This window comes from Oncorhynchus keta, chromosome 14 (assembly GCF_023373465.1).
Source record: "Oncorhynchus keta strain PuntledgeMale-10-30-2019 chromosome 14, Oket_V2, whole genome shotgun sequence".
Classification (NCBI taxonomy): Eukaryota; Metazoa; Chordata; class Actinopteri; order Salmoniformes; family Salmonidae; genus Oncorhynchus; species Oncorhynchus keta.
In genome coordinates, this window is record NC_068434.1 from 45,461,830 (window position 1) to 45,479,543 (window position 17,714).

Consider the following 17,714-nt stretch of genomic DNA (forward strand, 5'->3'; position numbering starts at 1 on the left):
TGGGCTCTTCGTCACAACATTGTCAAATTGCAAGGTAGGGATGTGAACCACGAAACTCAAGAGTTTAGTTCTTCTGTCCTATTTATCAGTAATTTAGTCCAGCCAAATCCCATGCTGTGTAAATGAGCACAGTAACATGTAGGTCACATTTAGTGGGCCAGAATGTGCTGCTCAGCTCAATATTATCCAGCTGTAGTACGGCATGTTCTTGTCCTAAACACACACTGATGTCCTGTTTTTAAAGTGCTCTGAGTTTTACTGATTTAAAACCGTCGACTAAAACCTTAGTCTAGAGTTTTTGCGGGTCAATCAGGTGGCCAGGAAGGGAAAACTCCCGACCCTTCCCAGGAGGACATCCAGGCATCACTGTACCTGGGAGTGTCAAATTGCTTAAAATGTGAGACTGCTTCTCAAGATAGTTTGTATGGCTGACAACTAACAACCCCCCCCCCCCCATCTCATCCCAGGAGCTGGAGAAGGTTGAGGCCCACCACCTGATGATCCTGTTCAGGGACGGGGGCTGCCAGTTCCGGGGAGTCTACTCCTTCTTCCCAGACACGGAGGAGATCCTCAAGCTGACTGGCACGGGCCCCAAGAGCATCAGCAAGAAGATGATTGACAAGCTCTACAAGTACAGCTCGGACCGCAAGCAGTTCACCGTCATCCCCGCCAAGACTGTGTCGGTCAGCATAGACGCCATCACCATCCACAACCACCTGTGGCAGGCCAAGAGAACCACTGTGCCAAAGAAGAGCGGGAAATAATCTGTGGAGGCCCTTGGAACTCTGGGGTTCCGTTCCACTCCATGGTTGTCCTTAGGTTCCATTCCACCCTGCTCTCCTGGATAAACTGCATTGATGTCCACTGCCAATAAACTCCCTCTATCAAGCTGAAGGAGAGGCCACATGTATGGGCAGACGCGTGGCCCCTTCAGTTCACACTAATGTGGGGGCATGGATGGATGGATGGATGTATGCGTCTGTGCTGGTGGCCTGCGAGTGGGATTGTCATCTGCATGAACCAATATGGAGGGTCCTCTTTGTCTGGATCTCAATGTATTCTGTTCAGGGTGTCCATCGATCAATTCATTCGGTTCTGTTTTTCTAAAGACTCTTTAAGAGAAGCATGTGGCATTTTTTCATGTGGTGGGTTTCTTTTTACTTGAAGTATTTATTGGTTTGGCACTGAATGGTTGAGCTCAGCTGCAGTAGTCCATACAACCCTATCCCCCCCTCGCTCTTATTGGACTGGTTATGACCCTACGAACACCCCTCTCGCTCTTGTTGGAGGGGGTGGGTTGTTCATAATCTCTCTACTGCAAAATCTGACCTGAAAGGACCTTATGTCCCTTCAGGACTTAAAAGGACCGTTCTGCTGCAACAAAACAATCTGCAGTCGAACAAACTGGACCTTATCTACCAGACAAGCATCGCCAACCTTGCCTCTCCAGTTATCTTTCTGTCCAATGTGCTGCTTTGATCTCCTGTTTGTTACCTGGGCTCCTCCCAGACCATCTGCTGGCCTTCTTCATGCGTCATAGTGGTACTGTCAACTGTCTATTTATTTAAACTTCAACTGATTTTTAAATGCATATCAGCCTGTTGTAGCACTGTCTATCCTGTGTGTAGAATTATGATGGTCGTTTTTAAACTACTCGTCTACTCGCCTTTTAACCCTCTAAAACGAGGGTGTGAAGACGAGGAGTAATAGGCTTTGGTACTGTAGAAAAATGTCAAGATGCTTATTTTTTTTGTTTTTGTGTTATTTTGTTTTATATTGAGCAGTGTGGTTGGTTATACAGCAATTGAGCTTTATGTTATGTGTGTTTCATCATCCATGAATCTGTCTGACGTACGTCAGCTAGTTAGAGCTAGTCGTGTTTCTCTTCACTGGGCACTACTATGTCCTGTATAAAGGTGCACTCCACTCACGATCACGTTTCAAAGGCTTTTATCATGCAATGTATCCACCCTCCCTTCTATCCCACGAGTGATCGGCCCCCCACCACGGGTGGGGTCCATTCCATTTCAATTCAGGGAGTAAACTATCATTTCAAGTCCATTGGAATTAAAATGTTGGCTTTGTTCCTAAATTAACTGAATTGACCCCAACCCTGCAGCCCTTTCCCCAGAGAGCTGCATGCTCTTGTTCTGGGTGCGTCCTGCTGGAACCGGTTTGAATGACATTATTTAATATATTCATAATGGGTTACTCTGTGGGACTGTGGTCTATTTTATTTACCTACCAACCAACATTAAAGAACATTCCTGAAAGGTGTCAACAAACACTGCCACCATTTTCCATTTTTCTCTGTCCAAGTGCTTATTATTAGATACCATATGTTGGCCTCAAGAACAACTATAAGTGTTGCACGTGCACTTTACTTACTGAGTACAAAAAGTGGAATTCGACTTTAAACTGACATTTGAAACGTATTGCAAACAAACAGAACATGGTTAAGTTTATTTTTTTTAAACAACTCCTGTACACTCCCAACCGAGAAACACTACCCTTCCTGAACTAAAACAAAGCACTAAGATTTAACACTGAGCAGTCGATTTAAGAAGTCCTCGTTTCTTCACTACTACGGCTCGTCTCCAAAAATACGTAGAATACTTGATTATAATTTGCTGCATTTGGTTTATTTTTTTTTAATAGATCTTTTCAATGTTAGTGTTTTTATGTTTACTAAAAGATTGTATAGGCATTGATTACCATTTGTTGTTACTGTATGCAATTTCCATGCCTGTTCATTTTACTATTTCTTTCAGATCATACCATCTATTTATTTTAAACGAACGCACTGAAACGGAATAAAATTTTCAAGTTAATAAAACACATTTTCATCTTTTTTTTTGTTCACATTGTTTAGAATACATTTGACTTAAAATACATGTTTCAGCCTACATCACCAGCAGTTCAATGTATAGTTTGGCATTCACGTGCATGTTTCACGACTATTCAGACACCTACAATACATATTTGCATGCCCTGTTTTCACTCCCGCACCAGTTACCTAGGATTATTGATGGCATCTTTCACTTAAATTGAATATCAAGTAGATCTAAAGTTTTTTTTTTTTTTTTTTTTCCCACCGGTGCTGAGCCAAAAATACTAATAAGTGAAGTTAAACCCAGATCACAAGTAACCTACAAGGGTGTTAGTTAGATGTGCTGCTATCCTCCAAGCCTCCCTGGTGTTAACTGTCTCCTACCACCCAACTGGAACAACGGTGCCCGGCATGCTTCGCTTGCAGCAGGACTCATAACCATGGTAAACATCTACAGACATACATAGGCCTGCCATGGCAACAGACTTTATTCTCTGCAGGTGGCTCAGTGTCACGTATTTTGTCACAAGATTATCTGTGACTTGCAGGTCCCATCTGAGAGACTAGTTCTAACTCTGTTCTGTGTCTGACGAAAACCTTTTCAGAAGCAAACCAGATGCCTGGCATTTGAGGCCACATTGAATTCATCATGACCGGTGAGTTCTTATTCCTTGTTTTGATGGTTGTCACAGCCGTGTATTTGTATTGACGGTATACTATGAGCTGAGGTTCCCTGACTGTTGCATATCCCACAGTGTCTGCTGCTGGCCTTTCTGTGATGATGCTGTATGGGGTTCTGGTCTCGGTGCGCTCCAACATTTGTGCTCAGGAGGTACAGATTTACATCTGTCAAGAGATCCCACAAAGTAAGTCCTTTTTAGAAACAAAGCTATTTGATCGCAAAACTAAACAATAACATGGATCTTTTGGCTCTCCTCTATGGCATTTTGATATTGCATATTTGGGTCAATCTACTCTCTATGATCAACGTTCTATCAAATACCTATGAACAAGACTTAACGCCCCTACACACTTGTATTGTTATTACCTCAGGTTACCCTGTTGGCCTGGCCTCTCTGGTGCTCTTTGTAAGTAATGTTGGAGCAATCAACCGTACTGTGTTCAGTAGTGACAACCTGGCCTCAGTCACCCGCCTCAACATCAACAACGCTGGTATCACCAACATCGAATCCAGAGCTCTCTGGTTCTTCCCTGACCTCAAAACCCTCAGCCTGGACCGCAACAACATCTCCCAGCTCAACCCAGCCTGGTTCAGCCAACCAGCCATCCTCCAAAACCTCACCCTAATTCAGAACCATATTGAGGTTGTAGAGGACTCCATGCTAAGTGGGTTAACTGGTCTAATTAGCCTAAACCTGACGAGGAATATGATCCAGAGCATTGCTCCTGGTAGTTTTAGCACCCAGTCCCATCTGGCCAGTTTGGACCTGTCTGGTAATAGGATCGTAACCATCAGTCCTGGTAATGTAGCATGATGTACTACATTACCCATAATGCACCGTGTATGATATCCTGTTTTATCTTAGTAAAGAAGTTCCTGAAGCTGACAATGGTGTACTGTCTTATCAATACAGGTAGTTTCGGTGGACTCACTGGCCTAACTAGTCTCAACTTGGCCAGTAATAGGATCAAGAGCATCAGTCCTGGCTGTTTTAGCGCCCTGACCAGTCTGGCCTACTTGGATCTGTCTGGTAACAGGCTGACCAGGGTTAACCCCCAGGATCTGCTCCCACTCTCCCCCTCCACACATGTCAGGCTGGATGGCAACCCCTGGGACTGCTCCTGTGGAGTGGAGGACTTTGTCATCTTCCTCAGAGGTAGCATTTTCTAGTAATTTGTGGGTAGGGGTTATGGTGGGGTATAAGTACTGCAATGCTGTAAAGTGATCATATTTAGTATATTTTTATTGCAAAAAGCTTCAATTAATGTTATTTTATTTTTTTTATCTACAAATGCTATGAAAATTGTAATGAGTGAAACTAATTAATTAGGCTTGAGCCACCCACACAATGACTACCAAACACAACCCACACACATTATGTTCTAGATGTCACTATTGTGTATCCAGGTCTGCAGAATGCCTCTCTGCTGGAGAGGGAGATGGAAGTGACGTGTACCAGCCCATCAGCCCTGAGAGGCCAGCCTGTGTGGAACGTGTCCAAGTGTTTGATACCTAACCCACAGCCTCAGGAGGATACCCACATACAGCCCCCAGCCATGTCCATCACTGTCTCCACACTCATAGCAGTGATCGGTAGGTTCTGGAGCAGTGCTGTACAGTGTACACTACAAAGAAATCCGATAGAACACAATAGTATTGCCTATACATATCTATGGTTACAGTATGTTAAGACTGGTTTTAGTCGATCTCATAACGAACCATTTACACTTATGCTATCAGACTAAATATGTATCGTGGTCCATTCATATAACACAACAGAATCAAGTGTGAACATAATCTTCACCAACTCTAGCTTGTCTTGTCTTCCAGTGGTGCTATGTATCCTGATCTGTGGGGTCTGTGCCCTGGCTGTAGTCTGGAGGAGGAAACGTGAGACCAAACAGGTGAAGCCCAGTCTGGAGACAAAACGGGAGGAGGAAGCCGCAGAGCAGCCAGACAGTTCCACCACCACCCTCCACCGACAGGTGGCTTCTTCAATAACTGACTGGGATCCAGAGCTTGCTGCAAGGACTTACAGATCTGGAGTCAGAGCCAAGTCTGCTGATGCTGTCCTCTCCACATCCCAGTTCTGCAGAGCAGAGAGAGAAGCACACAGGGTGGTGGTGGAGACTGAGCGAGAACTATACAGGACGGAAAGTGTGAGAGAGAGCCCGTTAAAAGAGATGAGGAACTCCGAGGAAGAGAACAGCAAAGAGCCAGGAGATAATGAGTCCCAGGGGGTAGATAGAAACCTGACAGGAAAAGATGATATTAAGGGTGAAGTGAGTCAGGAAAATGACAGAGAGGAGAGAGATGATGATGATGGAACTGTGAATCTGCAAGATGGCGGCCAAAACATAATATGTGTATCCCAGGATTCGGAGACCATACCGTACCTGACCATCGGTGCTGACCCGGCCGAACCAAACCTTGAACGCCACAAAGGTCCAACTCCACAGAAAGTCATGACAAGGATTTCCACTTGGCCCCCCACCTCAGCTCAGTGGCAGACTCACTTCGCCATACAGAGAGAGGGGATCTGTGTCTTCCCTGAGAATGACCCTGGCCAAGAGGTCGAAGGTGAAACAGAGAACCAATCACCTGACCAAGAGTTCGAACAGATCCAGTCACCTGACCCCGGGGAAACCGAGAACCAATCACCTGACCTTGAGCAAGAGTTTAAAGATGACACAGACAATCGTTCAGCTGATGTTTCTGTCAGTGTTCTGGAGTCTTCACCCCCAGAAGGGGTGATGGGTGAGGTCAATGCTGAGGAGAACTGCAGCACGCCACCAGACTTAGAGACATCCTCTCCAGAGTATGATCCAGAACCTCTTATTGAGATAAGCGAGACCCTGTCAGACCCGGTCGACACTTCCCTGTCTAGTAATGTCCTGACCCAGACTGAGACCAATCCTGGTCAAGAAAATCCTGAAGAATTGGATAACAAACCCACACAAATTATAAACAGGGCTGTACAGAGTGAAGGCAAATCAAACCGAAAGGGGGTGCCAAAGAGAGCAGGCAGGAGCAGAGAGAGTAGTGGAGCTCCCCCTAGTGGTGTCTCCCCCAGTGACGACAACCTGCTACTGGATAATGAATACGCCTATATTGACTTGCTGCACGAGGTGGTTCAGAACCAGGGCCGATGGACCAGAGAGAGGTGGAAACAGACTCACCTCAACAAAGCAGCAAACAAGCCCCAGGGACATTAAACTACAGACTGTGGCTTTTATGATCTGGTGTTGTCTTGTGTTTTTACTTGTCCTGTCTATTGGTGTATGTAATAGTCTGGAGTGTTTTGAAAAGTGCTATACGTAATAAAATGTATTATTAACTGTGTTTTTCCCCTTTCCTGTGGTGAAAGGGTGAGCAAACCCACCAGTAGAAGTGTTTGAGTGATCATTTCTCTCTGATTAAACTACAGGAGAGTTTTTCCATTCCAATGTTTCTGGCTGCATGCAGCATTTATTGTTCATATTTTACATCACGGTAGAGAAGTACACATACTTCGGAATAAGAAAAAGTACAAAATGGATAAAACCTTTTTGACAATTAACTAAGAATATGATAAAAGGTAAACAGAAGATTTTGTCTGGAGGACATGCATGGTCCCATATAATGATATGCAGACAAATAACAAGCAGGAGATATGATTAGTTTTCTAGTTGTGATACTTCACACAGGTCACCTAACTGTGGGAAAACGTATCGGGTTTGGCAAACTTTCTCTCAAAACATGCTTTTTGTGTTTGCATGCCCCTTTCTATATTACAGTATGAACTTCAAAAACATGTTTTTTTACTCAACTCAGATAAGAGAATTCCTTTGGGGTTCTGTTCACATACAACAACGATGGGGGGGGCACGAGGTGATGATCTGTAAACTGCCCTTCTGGGGGCCTGGCTAGTATGGAACATATTTGATCTACACATACATACAGTACTTCAATGGGAACGGGGACACATTGCGTTACATTACATCCCAAAACACATCAAGGACTACTCCAGAGATATTCAAACGGCAAAATAATGTAAAAGCCTGACATAACCCACTTTTTTTTCCTTATCTAACCTTTCCATCAACTTAATCTCATTCAGGCAATGCATGTTCAGAACTACTTCCCTAGTACATTTTATAACAAACAAGCAGAACTGGCACATATCAAAATATATTCTGTTTACAAATGACAATGATCATTTAAAACTTTGCAAATGTACTTAAAGGCCTAGGGCTCTATTCAATCTTTACAGCTGAAGCGTTAGACTCCGCGATAGAAATGTGAAGGTAATATGCAGTGTTTACCGGTGAATGCCATCTCCGCTAAATTGGGAATAGCCAATGTCCTCTTTAGGTATGCCAGGAGCTGCTTGTGGATTTGATAGCGCTAACACCGAAAAACAACCGCTATGCGGATGTCGTCTAAAGCGGATCGGATTGAATACAACCCTTTAAAAGTTGATATACTATATATATAACACTGACTGTATGGAGGCTGATTCATACTGTGCAAATACTAAAGTATTTTATTGTATAGTTAAAGTTTCGGGTTAAAGGGTCATGCTATAATGCTCTATTAACGACCACAGAGCTTAGTGCAAAAATATTTCAAGTCCCATTTGTTTTCATTTGACTAATAATGACCAAAAGAACGTTGAACCAAACAATGAGGATAAAAAAAAATGTTTACAATGATATCACCACACATATTAGTCCAAGCAAACAGTATCAGAAATACAACAGATAAATATCTTAAATAATTATTAAAATATATAAAGCACACCCAATACTACATTTACTGTACAAGTGAAATGACATATTGGAAGGCAGCTTGCAACACTGCACTCCAAGCCCAGGTACTGGCCATATTAACAGACTTCAAGTAATAGTTCACTCCAACTCAACATCAGATTACTTTTGATATCATTTTGGAGTGACCTATCACTTTAACTATGCTTGTCTCTTATTGTGCAATATAAGTACTCATAAGTGTTCATAACATAGGGTTGCCACTGTAAACAGCTCTGAAAGATTGTTCTACTGTAATTAATCAAATCCTGTCAGAAATGTGGAATGATTTGAGCATTGGCTTTCGTAGAACATTGACTGATACATAAAGAACCAGAAACCGTATGGCACAAATAGAATGATGTAGGTGCATGGCGTAATTTATTAAGGTTCATCCATCCATTAAGTATTCTATACTTTTTAATAACAAATAGCATGATATTTGAAAAAAAAAAGTTATGCAGAATGAGCAGTAAAAGATAGTGTTTAAAAAAATTGCTTATATAAAAGTCTTCACTGTTTTTTTTTACATAATTTCAATTAAATTACATTGAACCAACGTGGAATAGATGTTGAATTGACGTCTGGGCCCAGTGGGTTGTGCTCATAGGGAAAATAATAAGTTCTCATGTACTTTCATGATTGATGTGTAAGAATACTGCCAGGAATTCTTGTTAAGGAATAACAATTTCTGTACATGACTTGATTTTGCAACTGATATTCACACAGTCTACACACACACATGCCAAGTGTGCTTGGTGTAGCTCGCAGGCGCGCCATTTGGGCAGAGTTTGCCCTTTCGACACCTTTCTATTGGTGCTAAAAATGTAAGCAAGCTCCACCCACCTAGTATGCCGACGAACTAAATCAAACAAACCTCTAAATATTCAGAGCATCACATGACCTCCGACATAATCTGTCTCTCCTCTCCTTTGGTTGGTTACCAGTATGTTTCCATCGACTGGTGCATTGTCCATGTTTTATCTTTTGCAAAGAGGGCAATGTCTGAGTCTGTGTGTCTGATGCTCTCTAAGAGGTTAGGTAATGACGAGGCACTCTTCATGCATCCTCCCATAGCAGCTCAGTGACACGTGTCTCTCTGTAAGTCTGACATAGGGTGAAGGGGGATTGGAAGGTAAGGGTGGGCAAGGGCAGTGGGGATCTTCCCCGTGTATGGCACAAATAGAATGTATCACGTGCAAAGGCGGTGAGACAACGGGGCAAGAGGTCCGGGGGTGGAAAGACAAGGGGGCAAGAGGTCCGAGGGTGGAGAGACAAGGAGGCGAGAGGTCCGAGGGTGGAGAGACAAGGAGGCGAGAGGTCCAGGTGTGGAGAGACAAGTGGGCAAGAGGTCCGGGTGTGGAGAGACAAGTGGGCAAGAGGTCCGGGTGTGGATAGACAAGGGGGCGAGAGGTCCGGGGGTGGATAGACAAGGGGGCGAGAGGTCCGGGGGTGGATAGACAAGGGGGCGAGAGGTCCGGGGGTGGATAGACAAGGGGGCGAGAGGTCCGGGGGTGGATAGACAAGGGGGCGAGAGGTCCGGGGGTGGTGAGGCGAGGGGATTTCAGAGGTGGGTCTCATCCCTGGTCTCTGTGCCAAAGTCCTGCCTCGTCTGGCCGCCGCCGCTGCTCTGCCCCTGAGCCGCATCCTCGGGCACGTCAGGCCCTGCCAGCGGGTCGGACCGGATGATGTAGCTAGAGAGAGGTGAGGACAAAACTAACTCTCTTCTGTAGCTCAGTTGGTAGAGCATGGCGCTTGTAATGCCAGGGTAGTGGGTTCAATCCCCGGGACCACCCATACATAGAATGTATGCACACATGACTGTAAGTCGCTTTGGATAAAAGCGTCTGCTAAATGGCATATATTATTATTATTATTATATTATATTATTTAAAGAACACACTACTAGATAACTGTACTGTCCTATACCCAGGCTAGTGACCAGTCGACACAGTTTGGTACAGTATAGTACCGATACTGTAAAGAAGAAGGGATGAAAAGAGAAGAGACGCCTGTCCTGCTGGTACTTACACAATGTCATTGAGCTCCAGCATGGTGTCTGGAGGGGGGTTGATGAGAACGTAGGACAGACTGTTCTGGTGGTCGTTCATCTCATCTGGAACAGAACAGATACAGGGACAGCTCTTAGCAGCTGCTCTGGCTATACCAGTTCCCTCACATTCACCAATTACACACAACATTAGACAACTAATGGTCCATTTAGAAATGGAAGTATAGGATTCCCTGATCTTCAGTAAACGGCTGACTGACATAATAAATCATATGCATTTCCAGTAAGAGCCATTTTAAGGGCCGTTCTGGCTGGACAAGGCTTATTTATATATAGTTAGCCTATAAGTCCTGTATGATATAAGCCCTGTGTTCATTTTCTTAATGTCTATCCAAATACAGTTTAATCAATGGTGTGTAACTGAATATCCCTTGACATGGGATACCTTGATGTCCTGTTCTTGTCTTGGAGTAGGATCGGGTTGCCCCTGGACACTGATCTAAGGTCAGTTTCCCTCTGATCTTAGACCTTTGCCTAGGGGGGGCAACATCTATTCAGAGTGAGTGTCTGTGAGTGAGAAGTGATTGTGTTTTACCTGTTTCGCGTGTATGAGTGAGAAACTGTGTACCTGGGACAGAATGAGGCTCAAGCTTGGGGGTTGGGGGGGTAAAGTGCATCTGCTTCTCCAAACCCACCTGTGTTTGCCCCTTATAATGCCAGGCGGGGTGGGTAGGAGAGAGAGAAGGTCTAACTGTTACTGACAGGGCATAGCTGGTACAGGGTAGGCCCATGCTGCCACAAGGCAAGCGCATCCCTCCATGCGCAGTTTAAGAAAGACATGCAGACACTGTCCGCATCGATTCACCTCCCGCGCATTCCACACGTCGGGCCTGGTCACTCACGGCGACAGGTCACCATGGTTGCCATGCCAACGACACTCAGCCCCCATATAAAAATGTTGACACACCCACAAACACAACTAGAACATGCTCTTGGCATCCGGCAGGGCAGACTCAACCAAACAAAGTGAGGCTCAACCAATCTAAGAGTGAAAGCAAAATACATTGGGTGTGTGGGATTAGAAGGGGGTCATAACATAGCGTCAATCTAGGATAGTCTTACAGAGGGACTAAAATGTGGTGAATATTTTGAAATCATATTGTATTTAGGCTAATAAAATGCTCAAATGTTTTTCCTGTTAGCAACCATTGTTATATTCTACAAGATTCTCAGTGTAGCTTTGGTTTGTCGATAGCAATGTACTGTTGACCTTCCCGAACAACACAGTCGCAATGCTTTCTGCTCCACTCTGTCCCATCCCGCCACACTGTAGTGTATTCAACACTCTCCACGCCCTGCAGTAACTTGGTAGTCTGTCTGGCCGTCTCTCACCTGCCATCACCAGTCGAATAAGTCCTAGTTCACACAGGTTGTACAACTGATGCACAATGCATTTGAAACAACGGTTGTGTTACATCAGTTGTACAATTTGAACTAGGCCTAAGTCACCCACTTCAGTCCACACAACGCAGGGGACAGAGAGAAAGAAAGGCTGCTCGTCTGCCGACCACCACAGCCATCATCATTATCACACAGAGTCATGCAGTAGTGCTGTATGATTATGATTCTCCATCTAACCTGTTCTGGTCTCTTCTCTTAACGGAGGCTCTGAAATTCCCTGCAACTCTAAGACAGTCAACACTGTTAAGCCACAGGCTACTGTCGTACTTTCATTCAATAACACAACATTCTGACTGCCTATACTAACATACAGTAGCCTAGCTCTTCAAAGCAGGTACTAAACTACGAGTATGACATCGATCCATCCACTATGTACTGTAATGAATATGGTACCGTCTTCAACCGATCTCGCCTTTTAAAGGGATGGTGGTATATCCACCACTTGAGATGTCTTACAAAGTAGAATATTAGAAGCATATACAGTTCCTTCGTAAAGTATTCAGAGCCCTGGACTTTTTCCACATTTTGTTACGTTACAGCCTTATTCTAAAATGGATTAAATTACAAATAAATCCTCAGCAATCTACACGCACTACCTTATAGTGACAAAGCAAAAACAGGTCTTTAGAAATTGTTGCAAAAAAATAAAAAAATAAAAATAATAAACAGAAATACCTTATTTACATAAGTAATCTGACCCTTTTCTATGAGACTTGAAATTGAGTTTCCATTGATCATCCTTGAGATGTTTCTACAACTTGATTGGAGTCCACCTGTGGTAAATTCAATTAATTTCACATGATTTGGAAAGGCACACATGTCTATATAAGGTCCCACAGTTGACAGTGAAAGCAAAAACCAAGCCATGAGGTCGAAAGAATTGTCCGCAGGGCTCCGAGACAGGATTGTGTCAAAGCACAGATCTGGGGAAGGGTACCACAAAATGTCTGCAGCATTGAAGGTCCCCAAGAACACAGTGGCCTCCATCATTCTTAAACGGTAGAAGCTTGGAATCACCAAGACACTTCCTAGAGCTGGCCGCCCGGCCAAACTGTGCAATCGGGGTAGAAGGGCCTTGGTCAGGGAGGTGACCAAGAACCCAGAGCTCAAGAGTTCCTCTGCGGTGATGGGAGAACCTTCCAGAAGGACAATCATCTGTGCAACACTCCACCAATCAGGTCTTTATTGTAGAGTGGCCAGAAGGATGCCACTTCTCAGTAAAAGGCACATGACAGCTTGTTTGAAGTTTGCCAAAAGGCACTTAAAGTCTCTTAGACGATGAGAAACAAGATTCTCTGATGGTCTGACGAAACCAAGATTGAACTCATGTCTGGAGGAAACCTGGCACCATTCCTATGGTGAAGCATGGTTGTGTCAGCATAATGCTGTGGGGGCGTTTTCCAGTGGCAGGGACTGGGAGACTAGTCAGGATCGAGGCAAAGATGAACGGAGCAAAGTACAGAGAGATCCTTGATGAAAAACCTGCTCCAGTGCACTCAGGACCTCAGACTGGGGCGAAGGTTCCCCTTCCACCAGGACAATGACCCTAAGCACACAGCCAAGACAACCCAGGAGTGGCTTTGAGACAAGTCTCTGAAAGTCATTGAGTGGCCCAGCCAGAGCCCAGACTTGAACCCAATCTAACATCTCTGGAGAGACCTCAAAATAGCTGTACAGCAATGCTCCCCATCCAACCTGACAGAGCTTGAGAGGATCTGCAGAGAAGAATGGGAGAAACTCCCCAAATAGAGGTGTGCCAATCTTGTGTAGCAGCATAACCAAGAAGACTCAAGGCTGTAATTGCTGTCAAAGATGCTTCAACAAAGGACTGAGTAAAGGGTCTGAATACTTTTTGAAAGCACTGTATAATTTCCCTAACAACATTCTTCTCTGAGCAATGATCATAGTTTTCAGGAAAGTAGCACTACACTTGAACATATAGAATGAAATTATAATTTCACACCACTTGACATATTTAAGAGATGGGAGTGATGACTAAATTAAACGTGTTGCATTGCATACTGTATGTGAACACTACTGTATGTGGGATTACCTTGTAAATATCCTAGATTTACTCGGTTCATGACATCACTCGCAGTAAGATTAGCAACATCCTCTACAAGACAGAAAATAAAAAGAGGGGAGAATGAAAAGATTAGGCAAGCAGCAAAAATGCAATTGCAGTTTTCAAAAGGGGATGCAAAAATGAACTAACATGCAAACAAATGTGTTTTTTTGAATTATTTCATAAATATTAGATCATTTATTATGTAAATATTTACAGTATTTCTGTCTCAATCATCCAATTTAAAATCACCAGTAAATAATTTGTTAAGTATTTAATTCTTCAGTATTTATGCTTCTCTGGCAGTATTACATAATGAGCATTTTCCCTCGACAGGGATTATATGAATGAGTCATCATAATGTTTTGGCATGAGCTATTGTATGGAGAATTATATAGGGAAATATTTTGGGGGTTTTTGCAAAAGAAGGCGAAGGAAGTTGAGGAGAGTGGAAAATAATGAAAAGAAGTTAGAGGGGAGGAGATGCAGTCTGAGGGGAGGCAAAATGCAGTCTGAGATTAAATGCTTCATTGTACTTCAGTTGTCCATCCATCCATACATCCATCCATCCATCCATCCATCCATCCATCCATAGGCTACAAGTAACATGAAGGTTAATGCACATTCATAAAGGAGGTTATGCAGGTACATTATCATACTATGTAGAATAATGTGAATAATGGAGAATAGTCATTGCCATTCCATACAGCACCAATTCCCAAACTATGACAGTTGACTAGGGTTGCAAAATTCTGGGAACTTTTAATAAATTCCCTGTTTTTCCAGAAATCCCGGAATTTTTAAACCCTAACAGGTGACACATATAAGACCACCAAACTAAATATGACACAGCACCCTATAATGTCACTCAGTATTACCAGGGTGTCCTGTAACTTTCCGCTCACCGTATCCGACAGTGGGCAAGCCTAGGTGCTTCATGCGGTTCTTGACCAGCTCAGACAGCTCCTGTCTCTCGGAGCGCCGGTACAGGTTGAGGCGCTGCTGGGAGATCCGCTCGGTGCGACTCGGCGGCTTGGTGTTCTTACGGCTCAGACGCCGCGCCCACTGGAGGCTCTTCTTCCTCAGCAACGGATGTTCTGATTGGTCGCTGGTGGTGGAGTTCCGCTGAGCTGTTTTCTCCTTCCACGACTCGCGACGATTGCTTCTCTGGTCGTCACCACCAGTGTTCTCTACGTTGATGGATACTTGAGACTAGGGGAGGGTGAAGGGTTAATACCAAATGAACTGTGTGGACAGGATGAGGATCCAATAGGATGTCCTGGTGACACTTTACATCAGTAGTAGAAGCTCTAGATACGCATTTATAATGCATTATGAAGAAGCGCTTGACTGACAGCATTACTGAAGTGCCAAACAAAACACAACGCATACTTTCATTTTGTTGTACTGCAAATATGAGCAGATAACGACAGTCATGTTATGTCAAATGTCAAGACAAGGATGTCATCTTAACTGTGGGTAACTAGGAAGGAGGATACTTTGACAGATCAACAAACAAAAACACAATGAATGAAATAAAATAAAAACTTGCACAGAGTAGCATTGGCAAAAGTAAATATAATGTACTTGACCAAGAATGTTTGTTTGTGAATGGTTGCACCAAATAGCTCAATGACGCATATAAAGCATAATTACAATGATTAGCAGCACAATTACAGCACAAATAAACTGAGTGCACATTCCATGACATAGACTGTCAAGGTGAATCCAGGTGATAGCCATGATCCTTTATTGAGGTCACCTGTTAAAATCCACTTCAGTCAATGTAGATGAAGGGGAGGAGACAGGATTTTTAAGCCTTGAAACAATTGAGACATGAATTGTATATGTGTGCCATTCAGAGGGAGAATGGGCAGGACAAAAGATTTAAGTGCCTTTTGAACGGGGCATGGTAGTAGGTGCCAGGCACACCGGTTTGAGTGTGTCAGGAATGGCAATGCTGCTGTGTTTTTCACGCTCAACAGTTTCCCGTGTGTGTCAAGAATGGCCCACCACCCAAAGGTCATCCAGGCAACGACAGGCCAGTAGTCGAAAACGGGTACTTGATGAAAGAGGACAAAGAAGGCTGAGACAAATTGTGCAGAGCAACATACTGACGGTCCAGTACAACATTGGTGCCCAAAGACCCATAAAATAATGCACAACTCATAGTACCTTGACATGAATGGGGTATGGCAGTCGACGACCTTACAGAGTTCCACTTCTTTCAGCAAAAAAAAAAAAGAAATTGCGGTTGCAGTGGCCTAAGGAACGAAAACACTGGACACTGGAGATTTGGAAAAACATGCCTGGTCTGATGAATCCCGGTTCCTGCTGTTTCACGCTGATGGGAGGACTAGGGTATGGAGAAAACCACATGAGTACATGCATCCATCATGCAGCATGTCAACATTGCAGGCTGGTGGTGATGGTGTGGGGAGAATTCTCATGGCACACAATGGTCCTCTTGAAAGAAGTGCCGCAACATTTGAATTCCACATGATATCTGAACATCATTGCAAATAAGTTGCATCCCTTCATAGCAGCACTGTACCCATCTGCAAATTGATTTCTTCAGCAGGATAATGCCCCATGCCACAAGGCTAGGATTGTCCAGGAATGGTTCCACGAACATGACAGTGAATTCAGCTTACTACAGGGGCCTGCCCAGTCACCAGATCTCAATCCACATGAGCATCTGTGGGATGAGATGGAACAATCTATTCGGAGTAGAGATCCACTACCAGCTAACTTGGAATCAATATGGAACAGCATCCCTGTGGAACGCTTTCGACACCTTGTAGAGTCCATGCCCCAACGAACTGAGGCTGTTCTGAGGGCAAAATGGGGTGCAACACAATATTAGGAAGTTGTTCCTATTGTTTTGTACACTCAGAAATCTACTGATGACTCAGAGCTGGCTTTGTTCAAATTATTATTTTTTAGAATGCATCCTTCTTTCTTTCCATCCTTCTTTCCTCGAGCTAGTCATTTATCATTCAGTGATTTGACCAGCCAAAGCAAGATCACTACCCCTATTGCTCTCATTTACCTCAAGGAAGAAATTAAGAGAAAAAATAAATAGGGGAAGAAAGGAAGGAAGGATGGAAGGAAGGAAGGAAAGAAAGAAAGGATGCCTCTCTAGAGTATTTGAACAGGGACGGTCTCTATCTTGTCTTACCTCTGAGGAGGAAAACATGTGTGACTCTGTACGGTAGATGCCTATTGGAATCTCTGCACTGGAAGAACACAGTTTTTGAAATAACCTGCCATACGTCCTGATCCACAGGTCCTCCTCTGTCACCTTCATCTGGGAAGGAGGAGGGAGCACATTCAGTATACACATCACATCACGCGCTCACGCACGCACGCACACACACACACACACACACACACACACAAAAAGGAAGACCCAGTTGTGCGTTGACCTATGATATCTCCCTCCCAGACGAACTCAATGCCTTCTATGCTCGCTTCGAGGTAAACATCAAGTCTTGCATGAGGGCCCCCGCTGTTCTGTATCTTGCTTAAAACTGGCTGCAGGACCTGATGGAATACCAGGGCAAATTCTCAGAGCGTGCGCAGATCAGGTGGCAAGCGTCTTCACCAACATTTCCAACCCTTCCTTGACCTTGTTAAAAAACAAGTCTTAATGACTCCAACCTAAGTGTACGTAAACTTCCAACTTCAACCGTACATATTACCTCAGCCTCCACCATATCCTGGCACATTGATATGGTACTGAACTGACCTTGTATATACAGTTGAAGTCAGAGGTTTACATACAATTAGGTTGGAGTCATTAAAACTCGTTTTTCAACCACTCCACACAATTCTTGTTAACAAACTATAGTTTTGAACTGAAAATGCATGTGCGA

The 17,714-nt window shown here is 43.9% G+C and overlaps 3 protein-coding genes across 10 annotated transcripts in view; 2 read left to right on the top strand and 1 right to left on the bottom strand.

Moving 5' to 3' along the window:
- camsap1b (calmodulin regulated spectrin-associated protein 1b) overlaps positions 1–2,845 on the top strand; it is a 41,257-nt gene extending 38,412 nt beyond the window's left edge. For all 3 annotated transcript variants that reach the window (XM_035786244.2, XM_035786242.2, XM_035786243.2), the window contains one exon: positions 468–2,845. In XM_035786244.2, the coding sequence (XP_035642137.1) occupies positions 468–764 (297 nt within the window). In that variant the 3' untranslated portion in view covers positions 765–2,845. The remainder of the gene's footprint in view (positions 1–467) is intronic.
- A 499-nt stretch (positions 2,846–3,344) lies between these two features.
- LOC118393512 (uncharacterized) lies at positions 3,345–6,896 on the top strand. 2 transcript variants are annotated; one of them, XM_035786246.1, is made up of 6 exons: positions 3,345–3,486; positions 3,586–3,696; positions 3,884–4,312; positions 4,426–4,668; positions 4,920–5,105; positions 5,343–6,896. In XM_035786246.1, exons 1-6 carry the CDS (start codon positions 3,480–3,482, stop codon positions 6,725–6,727), a joined length of 2,361 nt encoding a protein of 786 aa, XP_035642139.1. In that variant the 5' UTR covers positions 3,345–3,479; the 3' UTR covers positions 6,728–6,896. The 2 variants fall into 2 exon arrangements, with proteins under 2 accessions (XP_035642139.1, XP_035642138.1); XM_035786245.2 differs by lacking the exon at positions 3,345–3,486 and having other exon boundaries at positions 3,616–4,312.
- A 2,955-nt stretch (positions 6,897–9,851) lies between these two features.
- The window catches only part of kcnt1b (potassium sodium-activated channel subfamily T member 1b), a 105,823-nt gene continuing 97,960 nt past the window's right edge, over positions 9,852–17,714 (bottom strand). For 4 of the 5 annotated variants that reach the window (XM_052461823.1, XM_052461822.1, XM_052461824.1 and 1 more), the window contains 5 exons: positions 17,018–17,146; positions 14,742–15,048; positions 13,825–13,887; positions 10,331–10,415; positions 9,852–9,993 (listed from right to left, as the gene is read on the bottom strand). In XM_052461823.1, the coding sequence (XP_052317783.1) occupies positions 9,864–9,993; positions 10,331–10,415; positions 13,825–13,887; positions 14,742–15,048; positions 17,018–17,146 (714 nt within the window). In that variant the 3' untranslated portion in view covers positions 9,852–9,863. Of the gene's footprint in view, positions 9,994–10,330; positions 11,997–13,824; positions 13,888–14,741; positions 15,049–17,017; positions 17,147–17,714 lie in introns of all 5 variants that reach the window. The other variant, XR_008064105.1, reaches the window with a different exon arrangement.

Excerpts from the sequence above, each read along its gene's own strand:
- LOC118393512 (XM_035786245.2), top strand. The coding sequence starts at position 3,748 with ATGGATCTTTTGGCTCTCCTCTATGGCATTTTGATATTGCATATTTGG. Across the intron at positions 4,313-4,425 it reads GATCGTAACCATCAGTCCTG|GTAGTTTCGGTGGACTCACT; the intron begins GTAATGTAGCAT and ends TTATCAATACAG. Across the intron at positions 5,106-5,342 it reads CACACTCATAGCAGTGATCG|TGGTGCTATGTATCCTGATC; the intron begins GTAGGTTCTGGA and ends CTTGTCTTCCAG.